Genomic DNA, 12,516 nt, shown 5'->3' on the forward strand with positions numbered 1-12,516 from the left:
GTTGTATGACAGGGGTACTCAATTACAAATACCACATGAAGTCATGGGAAGGGAACACAAACACATCCACAAATGTTTCTGTGTGTACACCCTTATCTGGACATCATACGTTGATTTGTTACGTGACAACTTGCTGGGGCTGCCTGCTGGAGCCTAGCGTCGGGTATTAAAAGGGAAAAATTTGACAAGTCAGTCAGTCACCGGCTGACACTCGCTGACGATACATCAAAGAGGCCAGGGAACAGAAGAAAGAAGACGTGCACCCAACACCAGAGCTGAAGACACCTCCAAAAGGGAGGGGGAGGGCCTGCCACATCAAAACGGTAGAGAAGTAGGGGCCGAAACTGGACGTGGTTCCTCCTGATGATGTCTTGAGCTAACTGGATCCTATAAAGGAGCTGTTGTGGTAGCAGACCACAGAACACGGTTGAAATTCTCCCATTTCTAGTCTTCTATGTCTGATCATTGGAAATATTTATCTTGCTTGGAAACAAAGTAAGAATTAGTGACAAGAGAGGCATCCAGCTGTAGAAAATTTGTGCAAGCATGGAAAAGTGGATTTGAAAATGATGATGAAATAAGATGATTATTGAAAGGGAGGTTGACAAGAAAACAATGAAAAATCTTCTTTTTTTTTGTTTACATTGTTAGCATCCATCTGTATCTTGAGTTGGTCAGCAGCATGGAGGGCAGTCCAGTTTTGATTTCGGACAAGTTCTTTCACATCGTCTTTTGGAAGATCAATACGATAGTTGAAATCACCAACCCAGAAAATATAGTCATGAGAACCAATGGGTTTACCCTGAAATATATAAACATATAAAATGCATAAAGGAAGTGAAATCTTCCACCGAAAAACAAAAGCAAAGAACAAAACGAAACAGTAGGAGAGATGAAAAAAAAAAGATAACACATTTTCTAAATGTTGATGATAAAGACTAAAGGAAATGTAAATGTAAGCAATAGCAAATACATGCCCATGCTCACTCACAACGGGCTTTTTTCTGTTGCTGTTGCTGTTGAGCGAAGTGGTCTTCGTCTCAGAGTGGGAGAAGTCTGAAACGTGGTCCTTTGCTATTCGTAAGACCCGCAGAAGAGAAAGCAGGTCAACCCCCGACACCGAGAGCATCGACGGATGGATGAATGTGTATCCAGGCTCAGTGGTTGCGTGCGAAGTCGGGGACAAGAAACAGGAATAAAGAGTGAGAGAAAGTTGGAGTGAAAGAGTACAACAGGAGTTGCCACCACCCCCTGCCGGAGCCTCGTGGAGCTTTTAGGTGTTTTCGCTCAATAAACACACACAACGCCCGGTCTGGGAATTGAAACCGCGATCCTCCAACCGCGAGTCCGCTGCCCTAACCATTGGGCCATTGTGCCTCCACTTTCTGTTCCTGTCTACCACCTGGGCATTTAAGAGACTCAGTTCTGGTGTACTCATATGAACTGCTACAGTACATCTACCACATATGAAGCTTACATTTTCAGATAGTCTGCCAGTGATTTGACTATTTCTCTTGTGTGTTGATGGTTTAGATTGAGTACAGCATATGGAGTTTATACCTGCTTCTTTTCTGCTTATTGAGCAAAGCCATTTCCCTGAAGGTGCCAGGGTCATGTCTTCTTTCTTGCTTACTAAATCCTTTGTCTTTTCTGGGTTTACCTTAAACCCTCTCAATTTCAGGTTTAGCTTCCATGTCTGGGATTTTTTCTCCAATTCCTCAATGGATTCAGAGATGAGAACTAAGTCATCACCATACAGGAGCTCCCAAGGACAGCCAGTCTTAAACTCCTCTGTAATGGCTTGTAGGATTATGACGAATAGGAGAGAAAGACTAAATTCATCCCATTATACTTGTGTACATTGCTTAAACTGCCCACACAAGCCATTCATTTGCTCCTATTTTCCTAAGTACCCACCAAATGACTGAATGTGGTACCTTGTCAAATATTTTCTAGCAAGTCAACAAAAGTCGGATCTTTTCGGTTTGACCGGCAGTTTTTTAAAATAATTTCCACGTAACTAAACACTTTTAAACATTGTATACTGGTAGAATGTGTTTATAAAACATCTTTTTCTCTTGGATTTATTGAGAAAATTCTATAGTTTGTAAAATATTTGTTGTTTTTTTTCTTCAATTTCTGCAATTTCAACCAATCAATGATGTCTATTGAGGTGAAAACATTCTGTGCCGTATGAATATGTCCCTCGTTTAAGAAACAGATTGGGTTTATTTACATTTCTGAAGAAAAAAAGATACCCTTCCCCCACCCCTAACCCTAACCCTAACTCTAACCCTAAAACAGATTGAAATGCAATAGATCGATACTAGGGTTATAATTATGGGTGACAATTTCATATGACACCGCTAGAAAAAACTGCTGTTCAAACCGAAAAGATCCCAAAAGTCCAGTATAGCAGTTTATTCTTAGCTGGGTATTTCTCCTGTAGGAAGATTGCATCTGAGATGCCTCTACTGGGGACAAAGGCAAACTGCATCTCATCCAGGCCTACTCTACCATAGACCCATTGGACTATGACTTTCTTTGTGACCCCATAATTTAATCTAGCAGTTTGATTCCCTTATAGCTATGTTCACTGTTTACATTAGATGACTAATGTAAACAATGTACATAATATAAATTCCTCATTTTAGAAATATTGAAACCCCTGTAGTTAATTCTCTCTAAGGCAGTAGTTCTCAACCAGGGTCCATATAAGATTTTGCAGGGTCTATGCAACAAAATAGTAAATCAGGGAGCCATAATAGTATTTTAAGGGCATCTGAAAAAATTTTGTTTTAGCTGTATGTATTGGTGTGTATTTCAAGAAACAGTCAGGTTTCTTTCTCTGACATTTTACACAGTTCAGTCAACACAAGTGAATGTGTGGAAAACAAAATAGGAATTTTGGAAAAAATTTCTATAAAACTAGTTCTTAAACATTGAATGGCTATGGGGGATCACCAGAATGAAATAGTAATCAAAGGGGTCCATAGATAAAAAATGGTTGAGAACCCCTGCCCTAAGGCATCACCTTTGCCTCAGGTATGCAGTTTACAATGATACTGCTATACCAGTCTTTGGATATGACACACTCCTGAATGACTTGATAAACTCTCTAGGTGATATTCTTGCATCTCACATCCACAGACAGTCCCACTGCATGGCACCTTGGATAAGTGTCTTCCACTATAACCCCGGGCTGACCAAAGCTTTGTCAGAAGTCGAAAGAAGTGTGTGTGTGTGTGTTTATGTTTGTCTGCCCACCACTGCTTGATAACCAATATTGGCTTGTTTACATCCCCGTAACTAAGCAGTTCAGCAAAAAGTGACAGACAAAATAAGTACCAGGCTTTAGAAAAAGGAACCTAAGTACTGGAGTCGATTCGTTCCACTAAACCCTTCAAGCAAATGCCCCAGCATGGCCACAGTCCAATTACTGAAACGAATAAAAGATAACAAGGTAAGAAAATTAATTTGTAAAAAAAAAACCAACCTGTAATGAAACCCTCTTCATAATCTCATGGAAATCATTGTTGCGTTCGTTCACCTGTGACTGCCCGGCTGCAAAATGAGCGCAGAGGAAGCAAAATGAGGTAGCATTGAGTAAAAAGCGGACACCTACGGCGCCTTTGTTGCCTGTAGCACCTCCAAGGCCTGTTTTGACAGACTCAATAGCAATATCCCTGAAACAAATGGAATGGAAACATTACATCACCACCATCATCATATACAGGCATAAAAGCACATACATACACACACACATGGGTTGGCTTAATGGTTTTCTCTATAGCAATTGTTCATCCGGCTAGGAAAAAAAAAAGAGCAAACCTCACTCTAATAGCTTAAAAAAAAAAACACCCTGTGTGCTTATGGTCATCAGATGGATACAGGATGATCAGCAAAAATGTTGGGAGTTCGCACCTGTCACAGGTACTGTCTTGTGTTTATGGTCAAGACATTTATTCAGCAACTACCAATTTAACTAAACTCTAAAAGGATAGAAACCATTTAATTCTAAACCTGAGTTCTTTAGTAATTTCCATAAAGATTTAACAAGGCAGCACTAGTCCATACAAATGTTGACAAATAGGCACATACTTGATGGGGCTGTATATGATAATAATCATCATCATCATCATTTAACGTCCGCTTTCCATGCTAGCATGGGTTGGACAGTTCAACTGGGGTCTGGGAAGCCCGAAGGCTGCACCAGGCCAGTCAGATCTGGCAGTGTTTCTACAGCTGGATGCCCTTCCTAACGCCAACCACTCCGTGAGTGTAGTGGGTGCTTTTTATGTGCCACCGGCACGGAGGCCAGGTAGGGCTGGCAACGGCCACGATCGGATGGTGTGGATAATAAATAATTGTACAAAATTAGCTTCCTTTTCATTTTAACATCCACTTTTCTTTACTAACTTGGGGTGGATGGAATTTGGTGAGGACGATTTTTCTATGGCTGGATGCACTTCCTGTCACCAACCTCCACCTGTTTCTCAGAAAGCTGATAATTCCTCATAGCCAAACATGTTTCCACGGAAGATTAGAAATGAAGGACACCACTTTTATGATGGTGATACTCATTTACAACTATCACATGATGCCAGTGTAAAGAGACAATAAAACACACACTCACACATACATTGCCTAATATTCTATAAGTCTGAAAAAATATGAACTCATATATTTGTCAATAGAGTGGACATATTAATCAAAGTGTATAGTATCATTTGTCTGTTTGTCCATCCTCTGTCTGTTATATATATATATATATATATATATATATATATATATAAACGCCATGATAGATCGTTAGCCACTACACACATTTTTTTCTCTTCTTGTTTTTTCTGTGTCCCTTTCTGTAAAAGAGCGTAGGCTCGAAACATAAAAGACTTTTTCTATTCCTGAGCGTTATACTAATACATCTGTTTGTTTTGTATACCACCTGTCTTCGTCTTTTGTTTTTTTGGTAAACTCTCCCTATATATATATATATATATATATACATATATATATATATATATACACACACACACACAAACAAAACAGGCTCCTTTCAGTTTCCATCAACCAAATCCATTTACAAGGATTTGGTTGGCCCAGGGTTTTAGCAGAAGACACTTGCCCAGGGTGCCATGCAGTAGGACTACACCTGAAACCAGGTATTTGGGAAGCAAACTTCTTAATCAGACAGCCACACCTGTTCCTACTTCATTAAAACAAACAGCTTTATTTTTAATTGAAAACCTGCAAATGAGGTGTTTGTAAATTACCACTGAGTGGAAAAGAAGGAGCTGAACTCCAAAAGATTCAGAACCCTTGATGATCTAATGTGTATACTCTTTTACTCTTTTACTTGTTTCAGTCATTTGACTGCGGCCATGCTGGAGCACCGCCTTTAATCGAGCAACTCGACCCCGGGACTTATTCTTTGTAAGCCCAGTACTTATTCTATCAGTCTCTTTTGCCGAACCGCTAAGTGACGGGGACATAAGCACATAGGTTGTCAAGCAATGCTAGGGGGACAAACACAGACACACAAACACACACACATACATATATATATATATATATATATAATATATATATATATATATATATATATATATATATACACACACACACACACACAAACAAAACAGGCTCCTTTCAGTTTCCATCAACCAAATCCATTTACAAGGATTTGGTTGGCCCAGGGTTTTAGCAGAAGACACTTGCCCAGGGTGCCATGCAGTAGGACTACACCTGAAACCAGGTATTTGGGAAGCAAACTTCTTAATCAGACAGCCACACCTGTTCCTACTTCATTAAAACAAACAGCTTTATTTTTAATTGAAAACCTGCAAATGAGGTGTTTGTAAATTACCACTGAGTGGAAAAGAAGGAGCTGAACTCCAAAAGATTCAGAACCCTTGATGATCTAATGTGTATACTCTTTTACTCTTTTACTTGTTTCAGTCATTTGACTGCGGCCATGCTGGAGCACCGCCTTTAATCGAGCAACTCGACCCCGGGACTTATTCTTTGTAAGCCCAGTACTTATTCTATCAGTCTCTTTTGCCGAACCGCTAAGTGACGGGGACATAAGCACATAGGTTGTCAAGCAATGCTAGGGGGACAAACACAGACACACAAACACACACACATACATATATATATATATATATATACATATATACGACAGGCTTCTTTCAGTTTCCGTCTACCAAATCCACTCACAAGGCATTGGTCGGCCCGGGGCTATAGCAGAAGACACTTGCCCAAGATGCCACGCAGTGGGACTGAACCCGGAACCATGTGGTTGGTTAGCAAGCTATTGACTACACAGTCACTCCTGTGCCTTAGTTATCACAATGATAACTAATTAGAAATTCTACATTAATTACTGATATTAAATCTTGGCCAGCAATTTTGGGGGAGGGGATAAATTGATTTCATCAACCCCAGCTTTCAACTGGTACCAATTTTATTGGCCCCCAGAAGGATGAAATACAAAGACAACTCCAGCAGCATTTGAACTCAGGCTGTAAAGACAGGCAAAATACCACTAGGCATTTTGCCTGGCATGCTAACGATTCTGCTGGCTCACCACCTTAAATTATATACTCTTTTACTTGTTTCAGTCATTTGATTGTGGCCATGCTGGAGCACCGCCTTAGTCGAGCAAATTGACCCCAGGACATATTCTTCGTAAGCCTAGTACTTATTCTATCAATCTCTTTTGCCGAACCGGTAAGTTACGGGGACGTAAATACACCAGCATCGGTTGTCAAGCGATGTTTGGGGGGGACAAACACACACACACACACAAACACATATATACGATGGGCTTCTTTTAGTTTCCGTCAACCAAATCCACTCACAAGGCTTTGGTCGGCCCAAGGCTATAGTAGAAGACACTTGCCCAAGGTGCCAAGTGGTGGGACTGAACCCGGAACTGTGTGGTTGGTTAGCAAGCTACTTACCACACAGCCACTCCTATGCCTGTTAATTATTATGTTAATTATTGACACACAACAATATAATTGGTTTCAAATTTTGACACAATGCCAGCGATTTCGAGGGAGTGGATAAGTTGATTACATTGACCCCAGTTTAAATGTTAATTATTGAAACACAATAATATCTTTATATATAAAAGTGAAGTTGTGTGCTGTCTGTCTCCTACGATTTAGATTCCTAACTACTCCCACATATTGCGGTGCAGTTTAACCAAAACTGGGTATCTTATAGTCGTGATTCATATCGAGCCCTTCTGGGTATTAGCGCCCGTCTACAATGAGTCTACAATTTAAAAAAAAATTTACCATCATTTTTTTCCATTTTAATGCATTTTTTTCGCTATTATATAAGGGAAGTAACTCTCTAAAAATGTCTACGATGAGTCAACGATTTAAAAAAAAATTTACCATAATTTTTTTTCCATTTTTAATGCATTTTTTTGCTACTTTTTGGCTATAACTCTCTAAAAATGCTTATATAGTTATTTCCCTTACAAACCTGAGCAACGCCGGGTGATACTGCTAGTTTTAATAAACTCTATGGAGAGATTTAAACTAATTATTAGCACATCTGCAGCATCATGATAATAGGATTTGAGATTCTTAATTGCAAACATTGCTAATTAAGTTTTTGTCATTATCCTCATTTAAAGTTCACTTTTTGATGCTTTCATGGGTCTGATGGAATTCAATGAGGAAAATTTTCCACGTCCAGCTGTCCAGCCTTTTGCCAACCTTCGCCTGTTTCCAAGCAAGGTAATATTTCCCTAGAGTTACACATATTTTCATGAAGACTGAAGTCACAAATATCGCTTGTATGATAGTGATGCTTCTTTACAACCATCACATGATGCCAAAACAAGGGCATGCACACACACACACACACACACACACACACAACACACACACACACACACACACACACAAACACAGACATAGATACAACAGGCTTCTTTCAAATCTAGCAAGTCTATTCACAATCCTTTGGCCAACGCAGGATGATAGTAGAAGACATTTGCCCAAGGTGCTATGCAGTGGAACTGAACTCAAGACCACATGATTGGGAAGCAAGCTTATTAACCACACGGTCATACCTGTTAATGAGAATTAAAAGAAAAAGAAAAAAAGCTTTCATAAAAATCAAATAGTGTGAAATCTTTAACTCACGAGATTAATGGCGCCAGATGTGGTCTGATAAATAAGATTAGGCAAACTCCTACAAGCTGGATTGTTGCTAATGGAATATATTTGTACTCTCGAGAAATTGTCTTTTGAATTTCATTTTGCCATTCACGGGAATTTTCCGTGCTAGAAGAAAAATAAATAAATGAAATGATAGCACATATTTTGAATTTCAATATTAAAAAACAAAAGCAATAAGGAATAAATTTTGCTTTGTATGACAACCACAAACAGAATGTGATAATGTTTGTCTAACCCTTACAGAATGTGATAATGTTTGTCTGACCCATTAGCATTTAAACTGGCCATATCCAGCCAAATATTCTGTTTTGTGTTCAGCCTTGCCAGATCTGGCATCTCACACCTATCTTACAATGTCATTGTAAATATAAACAATTACATCATTGAAAACTTGAAGCTACAAGATATAATGCGTGGTTAATTGAAAACAATGTTAATAAATAAGTATTACATTTGACAGATTAATCTGAATGTTAAAGGGCTAAATGTTTAAATGTGTCACGTAAAGGTACCTGTGGGCTGCCACATAAAAGTGCCTGTGCGGTGTCACATAAAAGTGCCTGTGCGGTACCATGTAAAAGTGCCTGTGCGGTACCACGTAAAAGTGCCTGTGCAGTACCATGTAAAAGTGCCTGTGCGGTACCACGTAAAAGTGCCTGTGCAGTACCATGTAAAAGTGCCTGTGCGGTACCACGTAAAAGTGCCTGTGCAGTACCATGTAAAAGTGCCTGTGCAGTACCATGTAAAAGTGCCTGTGCGGTACCACGTAAAAGTGCCTGTGCAGTACCATGTAAAAGTGCCTGTGCGGTACCACGTAAAAGTGCCTGTGCAGTACCATGTAAAAGTGCCTGTGCGGTACCACGTAAAAGTGCCTGTGCAGTACCATGTAAAAGTGCCTGTGTGGTACCACGTAAAAGTGCCTGTGCAGTACCATGTAAAAGTGCCTGTGCAGTCTCACATAAAAGTGCCTGTGCAGTACCATGTAAAAGTGCCTGTGCGGTACCACGTAAAAGTGCCTGTGCAGTACCATGTAAAAGTGCCTGTGCGGTACCACGTAAAAGTGCCTGTGCAGTACCATGTAAAAGTGCCTGTGCGGTACCACGTAAAAGTGCCTGTGCAGTACCATGTAAAAGTGCCTGTGCAGTCTCACATAAAAGTGCCTGTGCAGTGCCACGTAAACGTGTCTGTGCGGTTCCACATAAAAGTGCCTGTGTGATACCATGTAAAAGTGCCTGTGCAATGCCATGTAAAAGTCCTTGTGTGGCGCCACGTAAAACATCCATGTGGTGCCACATAAAGCACCCATGTGGCACCACATAAACGCATCTGTGCAGCGCCATGTAAAAGCACCCAGTACACTCTGTAAAGTGGTTGGTGTTAGGAAGGGTATCCAGCTATAAAAGTCATGCGAAATCAGACTGGGGTCTGGTGCAGCCCACCAGCATGCCAGCTTTGGTCACACCACTCAACCCATGCCAGCATGGACAACAGATGTTAAATGATGATGATGAATCTCAGAGAAAAAATAAATAATTGTAATGTCATCCAATTTCTACATTCATACAAATTTATATGAACGGGGTATTATTGATGGAATTGATTCCAGAACATGTCTTACATATTTATGGATTGAAGGAATGGAAAACAAAGTAGGCCACAGAAGAATATGAACTCAGAATGAATACAATTAGAATTCTTAATACTGCATTCTGTTATGCTTCCACACCATTCATTCATTTTTTCCTTCGACTCCATATTGACAGAATATAGGGTGACTACAAGAGATGTCCATCTCAGGGGTCTCGGTCTTTCATCATTTCCTCTGTAAAGCCCAACGTGCCACTGGCACGGGTATCACAGTTACAATATCTATTTGATTTTTATTTTGTTGTTGATGTACTTGACTCAATAAGTCTCCTCAAGCACAGCAGGTCACCCTACGATCCAAGGTTAGCAGAGCAGGCCGTCCTGCGAGCCATGAACTCACTTCATTTGTCAGACACACTTCATATCCAGACAATATATACCTCATATGTAAATAATATACTATCACTGCTACTAAACACTCCATTGGTTACAACTACAAGGGTCACAGTTGATCTGATCAAAAGAACAGCTTGCTCATGAAATTAACAAGCAACTGGCTGAGAACTCCACAGACATGTGTACCCTTAACATACTTCTCTGGGAGATTCAGCATGACACAGAATGTGACAACGCTGACCCTTTGAAATACAAATACCATAAATCCTTGAGTATAATCCGCATTTTTTCCCCAAAATTGAAAGGTCAAAATCCCTAGTGTGTACTATATACGAGGTTAAAAATGAAAAATATTTTCTAAGCAATTTCCGAGTCTCTATTTGCTGTCCGGCAATGTTTATTCAAACACATTTTGTGATGTCGGGTGCAAAAATACCTTAAATCATCCATAAATTGCAGTAAGCAACATTTATTAAACGTTATTACTGTTAATTCTTTATTTTCTGCAAACAAAATGTCCCAAAAAAGCTACACATTTGCATTATGTTATATGTACAATAATAATAAAGGATTTACGGACATGTACTTGCATAGCGAGTGATCTGATCTGAGATCGTGTGCTGGAACGAAAACATTTGCAGCGTGGAAGGTGTTTATAAGCCATTTAAGAAACACACAAAAACCGTTAGATTCACTTCAACATTTAAATTTAATTTGTCAAAATATTTTCGTCACTTTGAGACCGCGACCTGTTCACTGATAAAACTTCATGCTAGTGAATCACACTGTTTTTGTGTTTCTTAAATGGCTTATAAACACCTTCCATGCTGCAATAGTAAAGGATGTTCCCGTATACATTTTTACAAACCAAGGACATTATATAGACCTCCTTGACTCAAGTTAGAGAAGGGGTGTGTATTATACATAAGGTTTAGGTTTTTCAGAGGTACAGCCCCCTAAAAATCCCCTGCGTATTATACTCAAGGGCAGACTATACTCAAAGATTTACGGTACTACTCATTTTTGCCAGCTGAGTGGACTGGTGCAATGTGAAATAAAGTGTCTTGCTCAAGGACACAACACATTGTTGGGAATTGAACTCATGACCTTGTGATCGTGAGCCGAATACCCTAACCACTAAGCTATGCACCCAGTATGCAATACTTTATAATTTAAAATGATTTACCACCTTATTCATGGGCACAAACTTAGCTGTGTGGTTAAGAAGTTTACTTTGCAAACATTTTATTTTTTGTATCCCATTTAGTGATATCTTTGACAAATGATGTCTATCATAGCCTCATCCTCATCACCATGTTGCTTTAGCATCTACTTTTCTATACTTGCATGGATCAGACAAAGTTTATCGAGGCAAAATCTCTATGGATGGATATCATTCCTGCTAGAAATAGCAATCAAACATTCCTGAAATCGAATTCTACCATTTAAAAAACAAAAAGACACTGAATCCTTTGTAACAAAGACAAAGATCTATGGAATACTTTTAGCATGAAAACCCATTATTTGTGTATGTATGTGTGTGTGTAAGGAAATCTGACAACCTGTTGTTGTCAAACAAAAATACCTTGAGATGTTTGTTATGCTTGAGTTACACAGATGGTCCCTTGTCACTCTCACCATCATTAACCCATTAGCATTTAAACCAATCAGATCCAGCCTCTCACACCCACCCTGCAATGCCATTCTAAATATATACAATCACATCACCAAAATCTCAAAACTGCAAGATAAATGCACGTGTAGTGATGCTACTGTGTAGGGTTCGGCGCGCATGCGCAGAATGGGACTACTTCCGGGTGGCCACCGGAAGTCTTCCCCATGCGCATGTGCGGGAAAACATCTCTCGAGCCCGCGAACCTCAAATCTCTCTCTTCGGCTCAAGACAGCACTGCGATCGGTCACGGTTTTCCTGGCTCTGACAGCCACACACCAGCTTCAACCAACTTCAACCAACCTCAACGACCAACACCAGCAATATATCAGAGGCTGTCTATTCCCCCATCAGACAACGTACAACCATGAATCAATAAACCAAGTTGTCTGTTCACCTTTAACCTGAGTTTCGTCTGTTTGTTTTCTACAAGAATTTTTGTATGTGACTAGAAAGGATCTCGACACCCTGCCAGTGTTTCGATGATAGATCCTTTCACGTTACAATTGGTGACCCCTAGTTGAGAAAAAGAACAGGATAGAAGAAGACACAGCGAACAGGTTTTTTTGGGGCCGAAGAGCGCGGAAATTCACATTTATTTTCCTATTTTCTCCTTTTCAGCACGGCGAGGTGGGTCAAATAGCCTTATTCATC

The 12,516-nt window shown here is 39.8% G+C and overlaps 1 protein-coding gene across 2 annotated transcripts in view; it reads right to left on the reverse strand.

The window, feature by feature from the left end:
- The window catches only part of LOC115218354 (synaptojanin-1-like), a 142,007-nt gene that overhangs the window by 26,407 nt on the left and 103,084 nt on the right, over nt 1–12,516 (reverse strand). For both annotated transcript variants that reach the window (XM_029788115.2, XM_029788116.2), the window contains exons 13-15: nt 8,172–8,312; nt 3,497–3,686; nt 644–802 (exon numbers count right to left, since the gene is read on the reverse strand). In XM_029788115.2, coding sequence (XP_029643975.1) covers nt 644–802; nt 3,497–3,686; nt 8,172–8,312 — 490 coding nt within the window. The remainder of the gene's footprint in view (nt 1–643; nt 803–3,496; nt 3,687–8,171; nt 8,313–12,516) is intronic.

The sequence above is a fragment of the Octopus sinensis genome, linkage group LG13 (genome assembly GCF_006345805.1).
Source record: "Octopus sinensis linkage group LG13, ASM634580v1, whole genome shotgun sequence".
Classification (NCBI taxonomy): Eukaryota; Metazoa; Mollusca; class Cephalopoda; order Octopoda; family Octopodidae; genus Octopus; species Octopus sinensis.